The sequence below is a fragment of the Pelophylax lessonae genome (genome assembly GCF_965119305.1).
Source record: "Pelophylax lessonae genome assembly, chromosome: 2".
NCBI classification, from domain to species: domain Eukaryota; kingdom Metazoa; phylum Chordata; class Amphibia; order Anura; family Ranidae; genus Pelophylax; species Pelophylax lessonae.
The window spans coordinates 473,361,541-473,386,583 of NC_138769.1; the positions used below are offsets into that span (position 1 = coordinate 473,361,541).

Here is a 25,043-nt window from a genome sequence, read left to right on the forward strand (position 1 = left end):
ATTTTGATTGGTTTGCGCAAAAGTTATTGTGTCTACTAACTATGGAAAAGATTTATGTCATTTTTATTGTTTTTTTTTTTTTACTAGTAATGGCGGCGATCTGCGATTTTTTGCGGGGCTACGACATTGCAGTGGACAGATCGGACCCCTAACTGACATTTTTTACACTTTTGGGGGTACCAATGATATTACTACAGTAATCAGTGCTAAGTGCTAAAAATATTTTTGTCCCATGACAATTTTAAACAGGCTTATATAGAAGCTTTTTATACTCTGTATAGGCATTTCCATCAAAGTGGAGGCCAACATGGCTTTTTACTTCTTTCTAAAAAGCCTCCCTTGATTGCCGTAAACACAGATGGACTTTTTGGTCTGATTTCAGACACATTAACTGAGCACTGGAAGAGTAGGGAAGTCATTTCCAGTTGCAGTCCGGTGTCATGATAAGCACTTTCTGCTAGGGACCGCTGGTAGAGGATCTGACAATACCGGAAGTGTGTCATTGCACTTCCGGGTCCCCGCCGCAGCTGCCCCGGAAGTCTCCATTCCCTATCGTACTTATGAGAGAGAACAGCAGCATGGCTTCAGCTCCAGTCCCCAAAGCCGACTTGTTAGTGGAAACGCGTCCGAGGGAGCCAGCTGTGCTGCTATAAGTCCCGGATCGTTCTGCAGGTGTCCGTGACTGTATTGAATATATGCTGTATATCGTTTGGATTGATGTATGTGTCTTTCTACTTGGTTTTAATAATAAATTTTGGAGGTAATGCACTATCAGTCCCATTCTCTTTTTGGTGTGATCTCCTTGGTGGCATTCTCACCCCTGGAAGCCCATAGATCCCCCCAACCAAGAAGCTGATGATCCATCTATTCCAGTTGGGATCCTGTTCCATCTAGCTGGCCAATTGGATTTGCAGATACCACAGTATATGCTTTCATCTCTCTCACATGTGGTAAGAGTCCACACACATCACTGGGTGTCATCACAGAATTGTGTTTTAGTCACGTATTTGCACTGTTTGCTGGGAAGAGGTTATATCACCTATCCTTCATCACGTTTAACACCCATCATTTACCAGTCCACATTCCTGTATTTGGGATCACCCCCTTTTGGATGTTAAAGGACTTCCTCTCAAGTTGTTGATTCACCTTGATATTATTTATTTGGACATTTATGTTTTCTTGATTTATTAGCGCACTTTTGTAACATAATTTATGGTACACATTTTTTGCAAGTGCTAAAAATATGCACTGTTACTGTAATAATGCCATTAGCAGGGAAGGGGTTAACCCTGTGGGTGATCAAGGGGTTAAATGTGAGCCTAGGGGAGTGATTCTAACTGTGGGGGGGGCGTGGCTTCTGAAATGACCATAGAGACATGTGATCCTATATAGAAGGATCGCATGGGCTCTGTGACCATTCCAGGGAGAAGAACGGTCAGCTGCGTTTTCAACAGCTGACCGTTCTCTCTCAGAGGGGAACGATCGCGGGTGTCAGGCGGCAATCATAGCTGCTTGCCCGCTGCATCGGCTTCCCCACTGACGAGCGGGGGCAGGAGCGCACCGCTGGCGGCGCGCGCTCGCCCCCTAGCCTCCTGCTCGCGACCGACGTATAGCTACGTCGGTTTTTCCGGGGAGTGGCTGCCTGCCGCAGTATAACTGCGGCGGGCCGTCGTAAAGAGGTTAAAGAAAGAAGTGCAAGGTGCCATTGGCAAGAAACATTCTGATAGGAGGGGAAAGCAGAGTGACAGAGCTCATCACTGTTCTGTTTCCATCTCACTGTGCAGTTATCATAGGCTGGATGCAGGTCCAGAATGACCTGGGCTGAGGAGAAGTGGGTTGAATGATGCTGGTTAAGAAATCTTTCATTTTTGGCTACAGTACTGCTTTAAAACGTAACATGCCCCTACAATACAGAGAAACAGTAATATAAGGCAATATTTGAAGGAATGTATAAATATACAGTACTGTGCAAAAGTCTTAGGGAGGTGTAAACCTACCTGCTGAGTTCCTTCAAAAACTGTGTGCAACATAGTTCTTCTACAGCCTAATCCTAACTGTAAATCCTAAATATGTTCAAGGACCTTATAGACCTAAAAATGGTCTCATCTGACATAAAAATACCAAATGTTTACCTTCTGTATGTACATCACTGTACACCATCTATGCATAGTCATTATCATCTCATATGTCCCTTTTCTCTATTAATTTTGTAATGTTTATACCTTATATATCAATTAAGAAATATTGAAATTAAAAACTGTGTGCAAGTGTACCTAGAAGGATTGAAGAATTGATGCTGTTGTGAAGGCAAAGTCTGGTCACACCTAATGTTGGTTTGATTTGAATTTCTCTTCTGCTCATTTACTTTCCATTTTGTTAATAGATAAAAATAAACTATTAACACTTCTATTTCTGAAACCATTCTTAATTTACAGCATGTTTCAGAACTGCCTAAGACTCTTTCACAGTACTTTACATATTTAAAACTAAAGTTTTCCAAAAAAAAACAAATCTACAGCTTTAGTCACATCACTTACCTGTAATGAAGTATGTCCCACATTGTGTAGAGAGTTGGATCCTGGAGAAATCTTCACTGCAGTGGTGCTCCCTGCTCCGTCCTCTTCCTGTCTCTGAAGTTCTTGTGCTGCAATGGTTTACAGTTTTGGATCCTCAGGCAGATAGTCAAATGGGGACTCACCCCCTCCCTCCTTCTCCATTGTGAAAAGTTATTTTATTGATTACATTACCTGTAAGATGATCTATGATTGAGGAAGAATCTGATCAGTCACATGATTCCCTCATTTACAGATCGTGTTATAAGGAGTGTACTTAATGACCTCCGTAGAAGTCCTTTGATGACAAAACGCGTTAGAGCATGAGTACGCGGTCACCATGGTAACCAACGTCTGACGTCACACCACAGAACTCTGCCGTCTAGGTACCGAGCGGTGGAGACGGACAGTGGAGTCGGCTCAAGAGTGTAAGGTTACCACTACATATACGCAATGCCCTATGTTTTATGGTGAAATGTGAGTGTATTATACAGCGGAGAAGTGGACAATTTTATTTAATAAATGGTGTACGCTATGAGTCCTCCTCCTTTGTTTACATGTCACCTACATGAACTGGGAGCTTTATCGGGATAATTGCTATAGTTTATTGAGCAGTGTCTGGGGATAAGTGGAAGATCCTGATCTGGTGAGGAGCGAGACAAGGATTCCATCCAGAGACACAAATATCGGTGTGGTCTTGATAATAAAGGTGCATTTTAAAGTCATATCGGGTGAGTGAGCATTGCCATAGGGGCATCACTGAGGTGTGGTGGAGGTGCACGGTGTGATCGTTTGAGCACTGAATATTGGAGATCTTTTCACCTACCCTGCCTATTGGACTGTTACAGACGTGGGTGCTAAATTCATTTAGCAACATTGCTCCCATCATATTTGGACTTATTAGATAAAATGTAGCGCTGCTAGTGTGATTTTGGAGTCAAGTATTTTCGTTTTAGCCTGGGTTTACATTGGGGCAGCTTCAAAATCTCCCGATTCTGAAGCCGCCCCGTGCAGTGCGAATTCGACGGGGCTTGCATACGACTTCTCTAATAGAAGTCAATGCAAGTCGGCCCCAAAGTAGTGCAGGAACCTTTTTCTAAGTTGGAGCGACTTGTGTTGCTCTGATTAGAATGGTTTTATTGCACTGAATGGAGCGCAACTTGTAAGTCGCCTGACAAGTAGCCCCAGTGTGAACCGGGACTTAGAGCCAATTTTGCACCTGTGGCATATTGTGTACTAATGAAATAACTTTTTTCAGAGGAGGAGGAGGGAGGTGAAGTTAGGACTCCATTGGATAATTTGCACTGCTATTCTGCCTGACTACCCGAAGCGGTTAACCATTGCAGCGCCAAAAATTCAGAGAGAGGAAGAGGACAGACATCCTTGCAATTTCTCCAGGATCCAGCTGCCTGCACATCATGGAACATACTTCATTACAAGTAAGTGATGCGACTAATGCTGCAGGGATTTTTTTTAAGCTAAACTTTAGATACTTTGGAACAGTATGACCTATTAATAAAATGATACATATATCCCTAATGAGTTGATTTTATGCTTTCTGTTTTCGGTGGATTTTGTTTTTCCAGAATACATGATGCAATAAGCTGATGTTTATTTCCCATCTTTTGAAAAATATTTACTTCTGTTTGTGCTTTGAAAATTTTGATCAAACGAGACAAGGCTGCACTGTAATTTTACAGTAAATGACAGTTGATGTCTAAGCTCTATTTTTTGGCAGCTAAGTGTCAAGCATCCATGAATTACAGTAATATTCCCTAGTAAGGATACAGAGCAGCCTGCCAGCCTGGAGAGGACTCCCTCATGACTGGTACTGCTGTAGAGTAGTGTGTTTCTTCTGGCTGTGTTCCTTGCTGCAGGGTTCACTTGAGGATACTGCACTGTTTGTGCAGGTAAAACTAAGCTAATGTACTATATCATTTAAAGAAAACCTAGACCTTAAACGTACATTACTTAAGAGACAGTTATGCCAAATCTTGGTTTGCAAATTCAAGGGTACTTGCTATTAGATTAATTTTAAGAAAAAATGTACCTTTCTTAGTACAAGAAAAATTAAATGTTGTTTCTGTTAACAGATGGATTTGATTCCAGCAGCCTGAAATCATGATTTTTAAAACCTTAGCCTCCTATGAAGTCCCTTTTAGTATGTTCAAAAGGAAATGCAGTAATGGAAATAGAAGCACAGATAATTCAGTGTTAAATAAAAGTAGGCCTTCCTAACATTTATTTTTTTACAGTTGTTTAAATAGCGCTGACAATGTATGCAACACTTTATATACTGTATTTTCACATAAGTCCCTGCCTCAAGGAGCTTACAGTCTAAGATACCGATGTCTGGTGCATACACATACTAGGGCCCGTTTGGAAAGGAGCCAATAAACCTACCAGCATGTCTTTGGAGTAAGGGGGGAAACCTAGGCAAGCACAGGAAGAACATGAAAACTCCATGCACTGTCCTGACAGAGATTCATACTGGGGACCTCAGTGCTGTAATGCAGAAGTGCTAACCACTAAGTCACTATGTCTTATTAGACTTTCATAATTTCCGTTAATTTCTAACAGTTAGACAGGGTCAGTTCAGTTTTGTTGTAGACCAGCTGGTAAGTGAAATGGGAATTTGTTTGTTTTTGATGTGTGTTTCCCTTTCTATGTGCTCCTTTCTGCAAATGCTAGTTAAAGGGTTGGGGTGGTTGCTATTTGTTTGTACAGTTTGTGAACTGGTGGGGAAATCCCTATACCTTTAAGAAGGGGTGGCCCCCTCCACGTAAAACTTGCCCGTCAACTATCCTACTGCTATATATGTGCTCCAATTTGGAAGACTCAAAACTATAGAGTTAGAACAGCAGTAAACTGGGGTGCCTTGATATGGCCACTGCAGCTTACACATATGTGTGCGACTGAACCCCTTGTTTTTAACACGTACTGTTAGACAGAGTCAATTGAGTTTTGTTGCAGGCTAGCTGGCAAGTAAGAGGGTCATTTATATTTGTTTTTGATGTGCATTTCTATACCTCACAGTACTCGTTAGCCTCTGGAAATTCATGTTCTGCATTTGAACAGATATGCTGTTCAGCAACCATGGATAAAGGCACAATCTCTACTATCTATAGCTCTCTAACATGCATAAATGTACACAATCTACAGCAGTCAAAGAGACGTTATTAAACTTTATACGGGATGGTACTTAACTCCAGCTAGGTTACATAAGTCCTCCCCATTGGTGCCGGAGGCCTGCTTTAAGGGCTGTCCAGATAGGGGAATGCATCTTCACATATTTTGAAGCTGTAAAGAGCTTAGGCCACATTGGCAAAGGGCTTCGACTAAGGTAGCTCAGATCACAAGAATCCAAGTCACACTGCTTATTCTTTTCAACGTTACCAGATGTATCACTATCTTTCCAGAAATTAGCTCATACTTCGTTTAGTGATATTCACTGGGCAATAGCCTTGAATCGGCGCTCCCCTACTGTTGCCTGGTCTCAAATGTGGAGGTCATAAAACTTACCATGGATACCATACACTTCTTTGAGGGCAAATGGGAACCTTGGTCATCTTATTAAAGTGCTTGTACTTTTCGTAACTGACTGCTATATGACTTTTAATGATTTAATGAACCTTTTTTTCATTTTCTATGCCTTGGGTACCTTGTAACCTTATATGGAGGTCTAATTGGGACATTTTCTCTATTTTATGTATTTGTTTCTATATCCCCATTGGGATGTGTTTTTTTTGTTTTCTCTATGGTCTATGACTTACAGATGGAGAACTATGATATCACTTGACTTGACTTTTATGTACAAGCCATTATTCTTGTTGCTGTATATTTGAGTGTAATTGCATCATATGCTCCTATAAAAAGAAACCTAACAAGAACATCCTGCATGGGTAATGTATTTACAGTTATCTACATTTTTTTTGTTTACTAAGTGAACTTTTATATTGCAGTGATATCTACTATGTTCACTGGCCCACATAATAATATATTTGCCTGGGTGTCATGACACCGTAAATATATCAGCTAATCTATGTGATATTTACATCTTCATATCTTACAATGATCCTGTAAGATACAATATTAATCATGTTTCATTGCTGGTGTGATGCTGCAGCTGTCCCACATTGGCTCTAACACTGAGCAATCACATGACCAAGGACCGCTCAGTTCTCGCTCAGTTCAAAGCTTTGAATATACTTCCCTTTTAAGCGTGCAACTTAAATGATACAGTCAGAAGATATATAAACACCCTCACTTCTAGCACAAGACACAAAAAAAGAGCTCAGTTTCTGCTAATTGGTAAGTGGGCAAACTCATACAAATCATATCTTTTTGCCTCTTTAAGCCATAAGAATATCTAGAACCCATAGCACATAAAAAGCCATCAATTTAAAAGAGACAGTATTATTAACTTGTATACAGCTATTCATGATTTCTTAGATATGGCTTTATTTGCTCCATGGTGTGGGTATTGTGAGTGCAGGAGAACAGTAAAACCACTAGGGTCATAATGAGGCAGTACAAAAGGAACAGAAAAGCCCATCTCTGAAGTACTGTGTGACGCAGCATTGTCTTTTTATAACAGAAGGTATTTAAAAATCCTCACTTCTGGCGCAAAGCCCAAAAACAATGGCTAAAAGAGGCAAAAAATAATAATTTGCATGACTCTGTCCATTTACCCATAAACGGAGACTAAAAGACTCTGAAATTGGGTTTAGGTTAGTTTCTAACATTTTGGCAGATTGCCAAGATCTGTTCTCAAAACATAGTGCTTGTGTTGTGAACTTTAAAGTGTTACTAAACCCAGGAGCCTGCATTCACTAAATATGGTCTCCCACAGTATCCAGAACATGTAAGCGCAATCGTTTTAATAAATATAAACTGCTAAATACCTTTTCTCATCATCAGTTAGAGCAGTCTTGTGACTTCTATCAGTGTTTGGTTAAAGCTTGTAGGAGACATTTTCCTTCTCCCTTGATTGTCCTATGAGGCTGCAGGACCCCTAAACCTTCTTCCTGAACAGTGCTGATTGGCCCTGTGCTGATCACATGCACCCTCCCAAGAAAATTAAAAAACTTTCTAGCAACACACATCAAACTGAGCATGTGCAGCTTGCCCCCAAGTCTCTGTACTGTCAGCAGATGGGTTGGGGACTGTGGAAGAAGGGAAGGATCAGGGAAGACAGGATAAAACAGACATTTTACACAATGCATAAGATTAACCTTTTTGGTTCCACAGTAGGTATAACAAGCATGCTTTACTGCATATACAGATTTTTTTTCTGTTGTGGGTTTAGAAACACTTAAACAATTAATTTCTACACAATGCTTATAGATGCACAAGATACATAAACAAGGGTTTGTTTTTTTTTCAAAGTGCTTTTACTACTTGTACCGAATCTTTAAAAAGTTTAAAACTTTAGCGTGCACATTTTGGTGCATCGATCACAGGTTCATTTTAAGTATAAGAAACAAAAGGATTAGTAAAATCAACCACCTATCATGTGAGATTTTTTACACATAGCTAGGCTTTTAGTACAGTACAGGAAAGCATGAAATGATATCTGTTAAATGTCTTTCATTTACAACATGTATATGGTACTAGAAAAACTGTCTATTGAAGGAAAATTTCTGAAAGATGTTTAAAAATGTTCTGATCACTGTATATGCTTTTCTTTGTTATATTCTCCACAGACATGCACACTGACTTACATGCATGTACTGTAACAATGCATTTAATGTACGTATGCTTAGCAGACACCTTTATCTGAAACAATCTATTGACAAAATAATTCCACTTGGATGAATGTCTTTTTGCCTTCCAAGTTGTGCAGCCAAGACTGTCTGCTGAGATTGGATGATACTTGCTACTCTTGGTAGCCAGAGGTCCAGTACAGAGCAACAATCACCTTTTTACTTAGAATAAATTAATGGACAAAGTCATAATTGGCGTGGTCATAACTGTCACACGATATGTTTGCATTCATAGTATTATGAGCTGGGCAAATAAAATGCTATATGTGATTCTGCTATATCCTTTATTTTTCTTACCTGCTTTGATCACTTTGATTTTGGAGGTAGAAATTGGCATTATTTACTAAATAGCTAAACAGACGGCAATACAATGATTTTGCAAGTAGGTCCCGATAGAATTCTGCAGTTTCCATAGAATGTCGACGTGTTATCATATCTCCTGTATATTGAAAAAAAAATACAATTTATTGTTATAGCCATACTACTATCTTTTGAGACATACATTCATGTGTTACTCATTTTCTACTTTTTATGAATACAGTCTCGTAGTCTCTATTATCAGTACCAAAATTTAAAACAGGGAACATTTTAGGCATTCATACCAATTGATACACACCATTGTATCTACATTTTAGTTCCTCTTATTGTAGCTTAAAATAGAACTATGGGCAAAACCTTTTTTTTTTTTTTTTATTTTGGACATTTTCCCTATCTGTGTCCCATTGGGGAGATTTACCTTCACTTCCTGTCCCATAGCCAAACAGGAAGAGAGAAGAAATACCTGCAAATTAAGGGAATTCTTAGGGGACCCCCAGGTCATCTGAACTAGTATCCCCATTGGGAGAGTCCTCCTCTATTACTTTTCTGGCGACAACCCAAAATTTGAGGTTTTCTTTTACTTTCACCCTAAATGATATTGGTAATAGAGAGGGCAAATCTCCTTAACCAGGACACAGACAGCAATAAAAACTGACAAGTGTTCCAATCCCAATTAATTAATCCCAATTAAAAACTGGAAAAAAGTTTTGCCTTTAGTTATACTTTAATTTTTTTCTGCGGTTGCAAAACAATATTATAAAGATACAAATATAAAGTATTTACATGTATTACAATTTAGTTATATATACAGTGAAAACACTTTTTTTTTTTTTTTTTTTACATGTTGAATGATAAGTTAAAATCTCTGTTAGAGTTTTATTTTTTTATTTTTTTTTTTTCTACCAACAACGCCCTATTGGGGAATTTTCCCTCCACTTCCTGTCTTGTAGACACAAAGAAAAGACCTCAACAAACAGCTTTCCATGAAACAAGTGTCCCCTATTAGAATACTTCCTCTGTTTTCTTGTTCTGGTGACAACTCACAATTTTAGATTTTCCCCTCATATTCAGTCCCAGTTACAGTGATCACCATGATGAATAGAGGGAGTGAATCACTAAACTTACAAGGGTAAAATAAAAAAATGTTGGCTTTAGATACACTTTAACAGTCGCTAGGTTATGTTTGCGATTATAATTACTGTTGAATTTCCTTTGCCTCCGTTTCTGTTTTCACTTACAGTGAGGGAAAGAAGTATTTCATCCCCTGCTGATTTTGTAATATTGCCAAATGACAAATAAATGATCAGTGTATATTTTAATGGTAGGGTTATTTTAACAGTGAGATACAGAATAACAACAAACATATACAGAAAAATGCATTTCAAAAAAGTTATAAATTAATTTTCATTTTAATGAGTGAAATAAGTATTTGACTCCTTTGCAAAACATGACTTAGTACTTGGTGGCAAAACTCTTGTTTGCAATCACAGAGGTCAGACGTTTCTTGTAGTTGGCCACCAGGTTTGCATACATCTTTGGAGGGATTTTGTCCCACTCCTGTTTGCAGATCCTCTCCAAATCATTAAGGTTTTGACGTTTGGTAACTCCAACCTTCAGCTCCCTCCACATATTTTCTATTGCATTAAGGTTTGTAGATTGGCTAGACCACTCCAGAACCTTAATTGGCTTCTTCCTGAGCCACTCCTTTGTTGCCTCGGCCATGTGTTTTGGGTTAATGTCATGCTGGAATACCCATTCACACCCATTTTCAATGCCTTGACTGAGGGAAGGCGGTTCTCACCCAAGATTTGATGGTACATGGCCCCATCCATCGTCCCTTTGATGCCATAAAGTTGTCCTGTCCCCTTAGCAGAAAAACTCCCCAAAGCATAATGTATCCACCACCATGTTTGATGGTGGGGATGGTGTTTTTGGGATTATAGACAGCATTTCTCCTCCTCCAAACACAGCAAGTTGAGTTAATACCAAAAAGCTTGATTTTGGTCTCATATGACTACAACACTTTCACCCAGTTTTCCTCTGAATCATTCAGATGCTCATTTGCAAACTTCAGACAGGCCTGTACATGTGCTTTCTTGAGCAGGGGTACCTTGTGGGCACTGCAGGATTTCAGTCTTTCATGGTGTAGTGAGGTGCTAATTGTTTTCTTGGTGACTATGGTCCCAGTTGCCTTGAGATCATTGACAAAATTATCCCGTGTAGTTCTGGGCTGATTCCTCACCATTCTAATGATCATTGTAACTCCACAAGGTGAAATCTTGCATGGAGACCAAGGTAGATTGACAGTTATTTTGTGTTTCTACCATTTGCGAATAAATGCATCAACTGTTGTCATTCTCTCACCAAGCTGCTTGGCGATAGTCTTGCAGCCCATTCCAGCCTTGTGTAGGTCTACAATCTTGTCTCTGACATCCTTGGACAGCTCTTTGGTCTTGGCCATGGTGGAGAGATTGGAATCTGATTGATTGATTGCTTCTGTGGACAGGTGTCTTTTATACAGGTAACAAGCTGAGATTAGGAGCACTCCCTTTAGGAAAGTGCTCCTAATCTCAGCTCATTACCTGTATAGAAGACACCTGGGAGCCAGAGTACTTGCTCATTGATAAGGGATCAAATACTTATTTTACTCATTAAAATGCATATCAATGTATAACTTTTTTTAAATGCTTTTTTCTGGATATTTTTGTTGTTTTTCTGCCTCTCGCTGTTAAAATAAACCTACCAATAAAATGATAGACTGATCATTTCTTTGTCAGTGAGCAAACATACAAAATCAGCAGGGGATCAAATACTTTTTTCCCTCACTGTATGTATTACAATGTTGGTAGCATGTCCGAGGTAAGGTGTAATCTCTACAACATGTAAATCACTACTAAATCAAATTTTTTAGGTCCCTTTCACACAGGGCAGACTCTGTTTTGATCAGCAGGAGATCTGTGCACTGATCCGCTGCTGATCAGAGCAGAGTGAACGGATGACAGGTCTGGGGGCAGCTGGGGGTAAATGGACTCCATTGTCTGTTTATACCCTCCAATCTGATTCGCCTAGATGGGAGGTGGGCACATCCCCTTCGCCTTTTTTTATTTGGAGGACTGGATCAGAATGGAGGTAGACAAGCGTAAGTGGATACAAGTCCTGTGCACGCATTGGTCCTTAGGAGTGAATAAACCGTCCGATCAGGTTCACCCAAAACATTGGCAGGTGAACTTGTTTGGATCCTTTGTGTGAAAATGCCTTACTGAATATGTTTCCTGTGATTTACTAACAGTGCAACATAAGATAGCGCATCTCAATAATAAATAGCAAATACCCACTAGTCAAAACAGTTATGTACAGCCGGAAATCTATCCTGCAGCTGTATAACAGCAATTCACACTTTTCAGATATTTATACATATATATATATGCTGTTGATAATATATGAGATTCTCATTTACAGCTAAGAGGCTTGATTCATCATGCAAAGTGTTGTAATCCAGAACAATCACACTTCTGTTACTAGACATGCATAAATTCCAAGATAACTACTACTGGCTACTTACCTTTAAAGTATTGCACATCTGTTGTTAAGGCAGTAGATAGCTCATCTGGCAATATCTGCAGCATTCCTGCCACTGAAATGAAATAGGATATAAACACAATTACCTAATTGTTGTTCTGCCTTGTTATAACCATATCATATTTTTGAATACATGCATCACATCAGTAATGCAAAATGCAATAGCAGATACATATTGTAGATATAAACACACCATCTCAAAGCTATAATTTGACTAATATTTATATATATATAGCATGTGTACTCCTTAGTGCCAAGACATACTGTACATTTACACAACCACATTGTAGGCCATTCCAATGCCTCATTTGCACTAGAAATTTTCAAATGCAATATGTGGCACTGTGAAATTATCCATTTTCCACTTGCAGAAACTCATTAATAATAAACAGTGCGATGTGTTGCAGTGCCATTAATTTTAAATGGCACATCAAACACTTTACCCAACACACCAATGTGAATTAAAAAAAAGTAGCAATTTTGGTTGCGTGTGTCACGGAGCTTTGGCAGGTCATTCAAAATAAATTATCTGCCTAATGCAAAGCACATTAAAAGCACAATAGTTAATGTTAAATTAAAGTGTGCTACCACAATGCACTGGTGTAAACGACCCTTAAAGTGGATGTAAACCCTCACATATACCCAGTGAAGTGAACAGTCTAAGGTGATACACAGAGATAAAACAAATCTCCCTACATACGTTTTATTTGTATATCTGCTGTCTTCAGCTTTCTACACTGTTTAGATCATCGTGTTAGATCTTTTTCTTCCTGTTTCAGCGCTGGGTTTGGAGTCTTGACATACACTGTGTGAGAGCTGATTGGAGGAAAGGAACACCCCCCCCCCTCCTCTCCACATAGGCAGAGGAAGGAAAAAAAACATGCAGAGCTGTGCTGTGAATAGACCAGCTCTCTGCTAGTTTATCTCTATGCACCCACCCCGTCACAAGTTTCCAGCTGCTTTTATCTCATGTGTCGGAGAACATATCAGAAGTTATCATGCTGATAACAGAGGAACAGAGCAGCAGAAAGACACATGACTTAGGGCTTTGGAAAAAGATAAGTAAACACTACAGATATATGTGCCCAGGTCAAATTTCATGAAATTAGTTTACATCCACTTTAAAGCAATACTAAAGCCAAAACCAGAAATGTAATTTATTGCAGTTTACCAATTCCTTAATGTGGTGACTGCATTATTTTTATTTTTAGACTTTTTATTACTTTATTTTTACCTTGTGACCAGTAACACACTTTCTGTATCTCCACTCTAGATGGAAGAGCAGTGGAAGCACCTTTGGACCATAGCTTTTGTCATTCTGGGGAGAGGGTAGTGTTAGACGCACAAGCAGATTTAGATGGACTTGGCTAACAGATTAAAGCTGAACTCCAACTAACTTTCTAAACAGTTACAACAACTGTTTTTTTTTACTCTCATGGTATAATGATTTTACATAACTGAATAAAAGCTGATTATTGTAAGCTCACTTGTTTGTCTCAGCTCTCAAACTGTCATTTTCTGTACAGCTTGGTCTGTTAAAGGAGTTGAAAACTAATAAACTTACTGGCTGGATCACCAGGTCAACATAACAGAAAAAGACAAAAAAAAAATTGCAGACACCACATTTAAGAATTGGAAAGCTGCATTAAAACATTTTTTTGTTTTGTTTTGAAGTTTAATACCACTTTTAAATTAAGGAAAAGAGTCAGATGATTGTTTAGTAATCACTTTGCAGTAGAAAGCTCCAGAAGATAGGTGTTTTTCTGCATGTTGTTCCAAGGTTATGGTGCCCCGATGTGCCTACTGTAAACAGGTATCATTTAGGATAAAAAAGCGAAGAGAGGTACCTAGCCAAGCGGCAAGTCTGTATAAAAGCTATAATCAGTAGGTGTTATTCCAACAATGGAGCCATTAAGGCAGAGTCATAACTCAAACATAAGTAGAATCCAGTAAGCGGGCAGGGATCGGAACAGCACTAAGAACTGCTGAGCTGGCGAGCTATGACTACCAAAATGTTTCATTTCACTTAGGCACTCTTCTAGTGTATAGAGCAAAATGTATGTCTAACACCTGGTGTCATCACAGGCACACTTCATTTATAGTAAAACTGAATATTGGTCAGTAATTATTGCAATCCTTCGCTTATAATGGGGTGGCAGCAAATACATTTTTAGCAGCCGTTGATAAGATTATGTGAAGCTGACCACTTTCCCTTCAAGTGTGCCCTTGCTAAATCTTCCATGTGGCCAGAAGGTAGTGCAGGATCGTGCCTTAGTACAGCATGATGGGACATAGGAAGAATCCACCTTCAACAGAGATCTAAGTAAGATCTGCAGCTTCTTTTATAAAAGATGTACAGGTATTACTGATGTTCTTTTAATGCCTTGGGGTCATTGGCCCCTCCATTGTCGAATCTTGTTACTTTTTACAATATATGCATTCGAAAAATGACTTGTTTTTGTAACTCCCTTGAAACTTTTTTATAACATTAAAAATATATTCAACAATAAAAGATGTACAGGTAACATTTATTAATATAATCTGGAAAATAAATTGGTGCCAGAACCTGCTTGATGGCAAATATAGTCTGGGCACATATACTAAATTATGTTTATTCTTTAGGTTTTAATTCCCACAAACATCCTTGGTTTAAATAAAATTTGATAAAACCATGTTTTAAAACTGTCTGCTTTTGGCCCAAGTGTAAGGCGACCAGATTTTCAAAATTAAATCTGGGGACATTTTTTTTTATTAGCAAACAGCACAGGACTGCATAATACACAGAGCACTGGGCACAGGACTGCATAATACACAGAGGGCTTGGCACAGGACTACATAATACACAGAGTGCTGGGCACAGGACTGCATAATACACAGAGGGCTTGGCACAGGACTACATATTACACAGAGCATTGGGCACAGGACTGCATAATACACAGAGCGCTTGGCACAGGACTACATAATACACAGAGCGCTGGGCACAGGACTGCATAATACACAGAGCGCTTGGCACAGGACTACATAATACACAAAGCGCCGGGCACAGGACTACATAATACACAAAGCGCCGGGCACAGGACTACATAATACACAGAGTACCAGACACAGGACTAAATACATAGAGTGCTGGGCACAGGACTACGTAACATGTAGAGCGCTGAGCACAGGACTACATAATATACAGGAGGGTGGTAGGCAGGGTTCAGAGGTTTGCTATGCACAGAGGACAGCCCTTCACACAGTCAATTTTTGGCTCTGCCTCTCCTCCACTGAACAGCAGCAGGAGCTGCATTGAGACTGCCCAGCAGGGAGCGTCAGCATCCAAGCCACCAAGCTGTTTCTCAGCCAGCATGGGATGCCCTGTCTACATTAATCTGGCCCTGTATCCAGGGACAAAACTGGGGACAGACTTGGTCCGGGGACTGTGTCCTCATTGCGGGGACTGTCCCCAGAAACCGGGGACATCTGGTCACCCTACCCAAGTGACAGTGTCTTATCACCAAAGTGTGAAAAACAGGAAGAAAGTACTCTTCTACAGCATAGAAAAGAACTATGTGGATTTTTAGCACCAAGGTATCCCATTATTAGCACCAGGATGGCGTATAACAGAAGTACAAATACTGGAACCTTTCCAGGTCAAGATAGATGAGTAAATATGATCAGAAATAAATTTAAACAAGAGCTTTGTAAAGGAGTTTGGGAAATTTAAAAAAAAAAAAAAAAAAGCTTTAGTAGTGTCAAGAAATAAAGCAATAAATCAAATACCACATTTTAAATACATGTTCTGAACAAAAAATACATCTGAACAATAAAATATGTGTTATGGTGAAGCAGAAAAACACACAGTATATTCTGGATGAGATCCCTGTTATGTGTATCAGTACAATATGACCACCATCTAGTGGACAAAATCATGCATTACATCACTTACTGACCTTGTTCTAAAAGCTGCAGGTCAGACACAAAGGCTGTTTCTGCATCCGTTAGGGCTGTAAATCGGATATCACCAATGTGCAGAATAGCTGACAAGATCATGAATATATTCTCCACTTCCTAAATAAAACAGATATATGTATGTTTAGTTTATCATCATACATTGGATGATCTTTAACTCTCTAAATGTTTTGGGTTGCACCAGTGAGGCTAGTGTCACCTGAATAAATGTGTAGTGAACAGAAAACGTGGCTGCATTCTGGTGACTACAGTAATAAGAAATATTTATTGTTCTAGACAAGATCACAAAAGGATCCCAGACCCTGCTTACACTAACACATTTCAATTGGATAGGGCTTAATTGTAGAGATAAGGGGAAAACCTATTTATGCAGTACTCATTATTCAAAATGACCTCAATCAACTGATCGATAAAAAAAAACATGTGCTATGTGTGCATACCAGATTTATATATCTGTATTCAAACTATGCTTAATGGCTCATTCCTGCTAAAAGATATCGTTGATAACAAAACAAGTAAAATGTGAATGAAAGGTGAAAAAAAGGATAGAGCAGAGTGAGGAGAGGGTAATTATGGAGGGTGGGGGGAAAGGAGAAAGAAGGGAAGGTGGGAAGGGTGGAAGGAAGAAGAAAGGGAAGACGGGACAGGAAGGTGGAGGGGTGGAAGGTTGTAGGGTGAAAAAAGGGAATGAGCTTATCCATAGTAGTGGGTTACCTGCTATTCAAAATCCATGCCTCTAGAAATTCTAATGTCTAACATGAAGATCCAGTAAATCTTCTTTCTGATTAACATAGAAGAACAATCCAAAGCTGTGTCTCCACTCTGCTCTGCTTTGTGTTTCCTACCTGTTTAGCCCTGCTTTTCCACCATACTGCTGAGTAGTAAGGCCCCCTTTGCCATTATAAATGAATAAATAAATAATATACACTATATTGCCAAAAATATTGAGACACCTGCCTTTACATGAACATGAACTTTAATGGCATCCCAGTCTTAGTCCGTAGGATTCAATATTGAGTTAGCCCACCCTTTGCAGCTATAGCAGCTTCAAATCTTCTGGGAAGTCTGTCCACAAGGTTTAGGAGTGTGTCTATGGGAATGTTTGACCATTCTTCCAGAAGCGCATTTGTAAGGTCAGGCACTGATGTTGGATCAGGCCTGGCTCGCAGTCTCCAATCTAATTCACCCCAAAAGGTGTTTTATTTGGTTGAGGTTAGGACTGTACAGGCCAGTCAAGTTCCTCCACTCCAAACTCGCTCATCCATGTCTTTATGGACCTTGCTTTGTGCACTGGTGCGCACTCATGTTGAAACAGATAAAATAGGGACTATCTCCAAACTGTTCCCACAATGTTGGGAGCATGAAATTGTCCAAAATGTCTTGGTATGCTGGCGCCTTAAGAGTTCTTTTCACTTTAACGAAGGGGCTAAGCCCAAACCATGAAAAACCACCCCAAACCATAATCCCCCCTCCACCAAATTATTTGGAGCAGTGCACAAAGCAAGGTCGGTAAAGACATAGATGAGCGAGTTTAAGGTGGAGGAACTTGACTGACCTGAACCTGATAGAACACCTTTGGGATGAGTTAGAGCAGAGACTACGAGCCAGACCTTCTTATCCACATCAGTGCCTGACCTCACAAATGCGCTTCTGGAAGAATGGTCAAACATTCCCATAGAGTTGAAGCTGTTATAGCTGCAAAGGGTGTGCCAACTCAACATTGAACCCTACGGACTAAGACTGGGATTATATTAAAGTTCACAAATGCACTTCTAGAAGAATGGTCAAACATTCCCATAGACATACTCTTAAACCTTGTAGACAGCCTTCCCAGAAGGGTTGAAGTTGTTATAGCTGCAAAGGGTGGGCCAACTCAGTATTGAACCCTATGAACTAAGATGGGATGCCATTAAAATTCATGTGGGGGTAAAGGCAGGCATCCCAATAATTTTGGTAATATAGTCAATGTTGAGTTGGTGGCCATGAATGAAGATACTCCCCCATTTAGATGGGACCTGCAGTTAGTGACAGCTGCTGGGCATTATATAGCTATATGTTGCATGTTCAGACCTGAAATCTCTGCGTTTGGCAGAGGGATGTTTTCCAGTATTGTCTGCTATGTGATGTTATGTGACTGAATGCCGAGGGATGCAGTGAATGACAGTGCTGGAATAATTCAAAACTCTAAAGTGTGCTGAGCTCCTTTGTTAAAGGAAGCTGCATGATTATTTGTGAAGATGGTGCATTATTTTATTTACTATTTTATTTTGATGAGCCCAAATCATTTGCCAGAGTTTAGCTTATTTAGTACCTTTCATCTAGAATTCATCCCTTATGCCCCTTTTACCCAGCCAGATAGCTGCGGCTGTCAGATTCCTGAGGGAAGAATTGGCTGACCAGGACTGGAATTGGAATGACCAGAAGCTGCCGCTCAGCCTATTTATACTAATGGTGGGCTGACAGCAGCTGCTGCTATTCGCATGTAGCTGCACACAAAGCAGATAACAGGGATTAGGGACAGCTGCGTTCAGGCTCGGACATCTGTCCTGAACCACAGCTAACCTTTCTGCATGCTCAATTCACTAAATAATATCTCATGAGATAACTGAATCATGTGACACATTTTCTCCAATTATCTCATGAGATTCTGAAAATGTTAATTCACTATCACCTTATGAGTTATTTACCTCACAAACCAAAAACATCAGGTAAATAACTCATAAAACAGCATTCTAAATCAATTCACTAAAGGAAATAAATAAATTCACGAATTAAATAAGTAGTGGTCCAGGCAGGTATTTCAGGAATCTAAAAATATAATAGCCAATTTTGAGTAGTCTCTACCATTTTGGATCAGTTTCTCAACAGTAATGCATAGAAACCTAATCATAGAAAAACACAGAATCATCAGGGCTGATTTACCTAAAGTATAACTAAAAGATTATTTGTTTATTTTTTTTAGATAGAGTGGAGAGGGATTAGTAACTCTGTTAGGTGTTTATTGCTGTCTCTGCCTTAATTAGAAAGATTCACCCTCTCTATTGGTCCTGTAACTGTTTATCATTTAGTGAAAGTAAAAGAAAATCACAAATGTTGGGTTGTCCCCAGAAGGGTAAAAGAGGGGAAATCTTCTAATAGAGACACCGGTTCTGGTGACGTAGGTGTCCCCAAGGGATTCTTTTAATTTGTAGGGATTTCCTCTCACTTCCTGTTTTGATCATGGGACAGAAGTGAAGGGAAATCTCCCCAATGACAAAGCTGACTTTTTTTTGTGTGTGGAAGAAGGGTATTTATATATGTGTGGGATTTTTTATACTATTTTCATTAATATTTGACATTTATAGCTATATCTTATATTTACTTTTTTTCCCCCAAATTTTATTGAAATAAACAGTGTTGGTTATTACATACATGCAAATACAATAAATTATGTAAATAACATATACAGTATATATATATGGATAGATAGATAGATAGATAGATAGATAGATAGATAGATAGATAGATAGATAGATAGATAGATAGATAGATAGATAGATAGATATACACAGTATCTCACAAAAGTGAGTACACCCCTCACATTTTTGTAAATATTTTATTATATCTTTTCATGTAACAACCCTGAAGAAATTACACTTTGCTACAATGTAAAGTAGTGAGTGTACAGCTTGTATAACAGTGTAAATTTGCTGTCCTCTCAAAATAAATCAACACACAGCCATTAAGGTCTAAACCGCTGGCAACAAGTGAGTAGACCCCTAAATGACAATGTCCAAATTGGGCCCAAAAAGCCATTTCCCCTCTCCGGTGTCACGTGACTCGTTGGTGTTACAAGGTCTCAGGTGTGAAAGGGGAGCAGGTGTGTTAAATTTGGTGTTATTGCTCTCCCTCTCTCATACTGGTCACTGGAAGTTCAACATGGCACCTCATTGCAAAGAACTCTCTGAGGATCTGAAAAAAAAAAGAATAGTTGCTCTACATAAACATGGCCTAGGCCATTGATGGCAAATCTTGGCACCCCAGATGTTTTGGAACTACATTTCCCATGATGCTCAAATGCACTGCATGAGCATCATGGGAAATGTAGTTTCAAAACATCTGGGGTGCCAAGGTTCACCATCACTGGCCTAGGTTATAAGAAGATTGCCAATGCCCTGAAACTGAGCTGCAGCATGGTGGCCAAAACCATACAGCTATTTAACAGCACAGGTTCCACTCAGAACAGTCCTCGTCATGGTCAACCAAAGATGTTGAGTGCACATGCTCAGCGTCATATCCAGAGGTTGTCTTTGGGAAATAGACATATGAGTGCTGCCAGCATTGCTTCAGAGGTTGAAGGGGGGGGGGGGTCAGCCTGTCAGTGCTCAGACTATATGCCACACACTGCATCAAATTGGTCTGCATAGCTGTCATCCCAGAAGGAAGCCTCTTCTAAAGATGATGCACAAGAAAGCCTGCAAATAGTTTGCTGAAGACAAGTAGACTAAGGATATGGATTACTGGAACCATGTCCTGTGGTCTGATGAGACCAAGATAGACCTATTTGGTTCAGATGGTGTTAAGCGTCTATGGTAGCAACCAGGTGAGGAGTACAAAGACAAGTGTGTCTTGCCTACAGTCAAGCATGGTGGTGGGAGTGTCATGGTCTGGGGCTGCATGAGTGCTTCCGGCACTGGGGAGCTACAGATCATTGAGGGAACCATGAACGCCAACATGTACTGTGACATACTGAATCAGAGCATGATCCCCTCTCTTTGGAGACTGGGCTGCAGGGCAGTATTCAAACATGATAATGAACCCAAACACCCCTCCAAGATGACCACTGCCTTGCTAAAGAAGCTGAGGGTAAAGATGATTGACTGGATAAACATGTCTCCAGACCAAAAACCTATTGAGCATCTGTGGGGCATTCTCAAACATAAGGTGGAGGAGCGCAAGATCTCTAACATCCTCGAGCTCCGTGATGTTGTCATGGAGGAGTGGAAGAGGACTCCAGTGGCAACCTGTGAAGCTCTGGTGAACTCCATGCCCAAGAGGGTTAAGGCAGTGCTGGAAAATAATGGTGGCCACAAAAAAAATTGACACTTTGGGCCCAGTTTTGACATTTTCACTTAGGGGTGTACTCACTTTTGGTGCCAGCGGTTTAGACATTAATGGCTGTGTGTTTAATTTTTTTGAGGGAAGAGCAACTTTACACTGTTATACAAGCTCTGCACTCACTACTTTACATTGTAGCAAAGTTTCATTTCTTCAGAGTTCTCACATGAAAAGTTATAATAAAATATTTACAAAAATGTGAGGGGTGTACTCACATTTGTGATATACTGTATGAGGGTGCATTAGGTAGTATAACAAATAACTTAGGGGAGCAATTAGAAATATGCAGAGACAAACTTACAAAACAAGATACTACTGATGCAATACAAAGTTGGTCTATAAAGGAATGATCATTTTGTATTTACTTATTTTATTTGGTTGTTTTTGATTAACTGGCAGATCCAATGCAAGACCAAAAACAGCTCCTTACATGAAAGAGCTACCAACTCTGACACCTTTCTTGCCAAAGCGATTGTAAAAAAAAAAAAAAAAAAAGACCTGGAGTAGAACTGTACTTAGGGAACGGTTTCAACATAGATATAATTTCCTCCTGCAGAGACATGTTAAAGGATATTCTTTGCTTCCTATATTTCGCTTTAAATCTGGAATCGACTGCTCCCTGAGCAAGATTATTGAGGTATCTTGAGATTGACACCCCCTACTTCTTCAGTGAGTCCAGTACTGAGGATAGGAGCTTTGTAAACCCTTAGGCCCCTTTCACACATGCTGTCCGTTTGTCCGTTTTTCATCCATCCGTTGACGGATGAAAAACGGGCATCAATGTATCTCTATGTAAAAACGGATGACAACGGATGATCATCAGTTAACATCCGTTTTCATCCGCTTCCGTCAATGTCCGTTTTTTTGAACGGATGAATGCCCTATTTTTCATCAGTCAAAAAAACGGATCGGACGAAAAACGGATGACAACGGATGAAAAACGGATGAAAACAGATGAAAAATGGATGACAACAGATGGAAAACAGATGACGGATGAAAAACAGATAACAACTGACGAAAAACGGATGAAAAACGGATAACTACTGACGAAAAACGGATGAAAAACGGATAACAACTGACGAAAAACGGATGAAAAACGGATAACAACTGACGAAAAACGGATAACAACTGACGAAAAACGGATGAAAAATGTATGAAAAACGGATAGAAAACTGATACATTTTGACGTGACTGAACTGAAGAACTGAACGGACCGTATGTGTGAAAGGGGCCTTAGGGGCTGTGGCCAGCCAGAAGGGCAATGTCACAAAATGAAACCTTTGGAAAAAAACTGGCACATGAAGATATACATCCTTGATGACTACGGACACCCAAAATCTACATCTTGCAGAGAGGTCATGACTGATTGGACCGACCCCATCTGAACAGAAAGATGTTTACAAATTTGTCTAGTGCCTTGAGATGTAAGATAGACCTTATAATTTTGGGGCTGCTACAGATTGAGTTTTTACAATAATGAGCCCATAACTTCTACTCCAAAAACCAATACAAGGCAAAAGGCTGATGACTCTGTGGTGTACCCAGAAGGTCCCAAGAGGTGTACTTAACCTACCAGGTTTCTGTCGGCTAAAGACGGACTGAACCACCTCAGAGACTGCCCTAATATCCTCTGGCCCAAGATACTCTCAAAACACAGCAGCCTCAGATGCCTCTCTCATTCTGGAGGGGAAAAGCTTACAGCACCTGGTATTCACGGGCATTCTCCAAATCCAAGTAAAAACCAGGCTCGATCCTGTTTAGGCTCCGAGATCAAATGAGATCAGGTGGGTTCAGGGTGATGCAGCCTTATTTCATTGCAGCTCTGCTAAACTCTCCTAATGACATTCTAATGCATCAAGAATCACTGCAATGCCAAACATCACAGTGGCTCAGATACACCTGATACCACTGGTCCATTGGGAGATATGTGCATAGCCAGATCACTGGCCATGAGGGCGGTGCACCTGCCCCCCCCCCCCACATTCTGGAGCCATTTAACTCATATAACAGGTAAATATTGTAGCAACTATATTTGCCAAAAACCTAATACGCAATCCCCTAAGGATGCAGGCCCAAAATCACATTGGTCTACCCCTATGCAACCACATAGGTATGTAATTACGCAGATACTCAAGTATGCCGTTATGTGGGCACCCAGATATACAGTTGTTCAAGTATATAAGTATGCATTCTTGCAGTTCATGCACTTTATATAAGTATGCAGTTCAATGCAAATACGCATGTACTGTATATGTGCAGTGCTATGCAAATACGCATGTATGTATGCAGGTCTATGCAAATACGCATGTATGCAATTCCATGCAAATATGCATCTATGCAGTTAAATGCCAACATGCATGTACGCAGAAAAAATGCAAACACGCAGTTTAAAGCAAACACGCATGTACACGGTTCAATGCAAATACACATGTATGCAATTCAATGCAAATACGCATGTATGCAGTAAAATGTAAACACGCATGTATGCAGTTCAATGCAAACACGCACATATGTGATTCAATGCAAACACACATGTATGCAGGCACTTCAAGAATACAGGAATAGTGATTTAAAGTTGATTAGATTGGACAAATTTGTATTTAAGAGAATCAAACATAATCACAATGCACAGATTCACCAGCTAGTTTGATCTGGTTTTCAAACCAATTCATGGATCATTATTTAAGATTGTTTACTTTTATATATCAGCTTAGTGCGATATTGAAAGATATGATATTAGAAAGAATACATGAGGGTTATGCAACAAATGATCAAAAGTTGAACCAGCATAAAAGCACTATTACTCAAGAAATATATATCACAAATTTTAACAGAACTTAGTATACTGCCTTCTTTTGAGCTTTATTCACCTTTAAATAATAAAAAAAATTACTAATAATATATTATGAATTTATTTAACAAAAAAATGTGTCAGCACAAATGAATTCTAAAGCTTTAACCAGCTTCAAAGTGTGTTGTGGATTCGCTCATATTAGGAAATAAATTATACACTACATTCCTCTCTGAATATTTAAAGGATGTTTTTCTCCTATCAATCTATTTGTCAGATGAATTCAGAATGTTTTCAGAATGCATCTGTCATATGATTCAGCTTTCTTTTAATGATTTTATAATGTGATATGTGTACTGAACAAAGAGATATAAATTGTTTGGTTCAGATACAATAACACACTGTTCAAACTCCTGCGCTGTGCAGTGGGCCCTACTGCAATTATAAGCTCCTCTTCTGACACATCTAAGTGGATAACACATGCCCCACTGGTTTCCAAAGACTGGGGATATAGAAGAAAATAGAAGGTGCGTGGGCCTAGTGCACTGATGGCCAACCTTGGCACCCCAGATGTTTTGGAACTACATTTCCCATGATGCTCAACTACACTGCAGAGCGCATGAGCATCATGGGAAATATAGTTCCAAAACATCTGGGGTGCGAAGGTTCACCATCACTGGCCTAGTGCATTATCCTCAATGTATGTCTTTAATAGGTAGATCAGAGGTAAGAATCTTACTCATAAACAAATGCTTGGGTCATTGCATAACATAAAATTCATCCGCTTGTGTTTATGTAGAACTTGTTAACATCATAGGGCTATCTTGTAAAAGCATAGGCTAACACGTTTCACGGGTTCCCTCTTCGGGGAAACCTCGGAATGCGTTAGCCTATGCTTTTACAAGATAGTTCTATGATGTTGACGAGTTCTACATGGACACAAGCAGATTCATTTTATGTCATGCAAGCGCCCAAGCATTTGTTTGT

The 25,043-nt window shown here is 39.6% G+C and overlaps 1 protein-coding gene across 4 annotated transcripts in view; it reads right to left on the reverse strand.

Moving 5' to 3' along the window:
• Positions 1-25,043, reverse strand: part of MYO16 (myosin XVI) — a 539,163-nt gene that overhangs the window by 148,704 nt on the left and 365,416 nt on the right. For all 4 annotated transcript variants that reach the window (XM_082247038.1, XM_082247037.1, XM_082247039.1 and 1 more), the window contains exons 18-20: positions 16,150-16,267; positions 12,198-12,269; positions 8,615-8,756 (exon numbers count right to left, since the gene is read on the reverse strand). In XM_082247038.1, the coding sequence (XP_082103164.1) occupies positions 8,615-8,756; positions 12,198-12,269; positions 16,150-16,267 (332 nt within the window). The remainder of the gene's footprint in view (positions 1-8,614; positions 8,757-12,197; positions 12,270-16,149; positions 16,268-25,043) is intronic.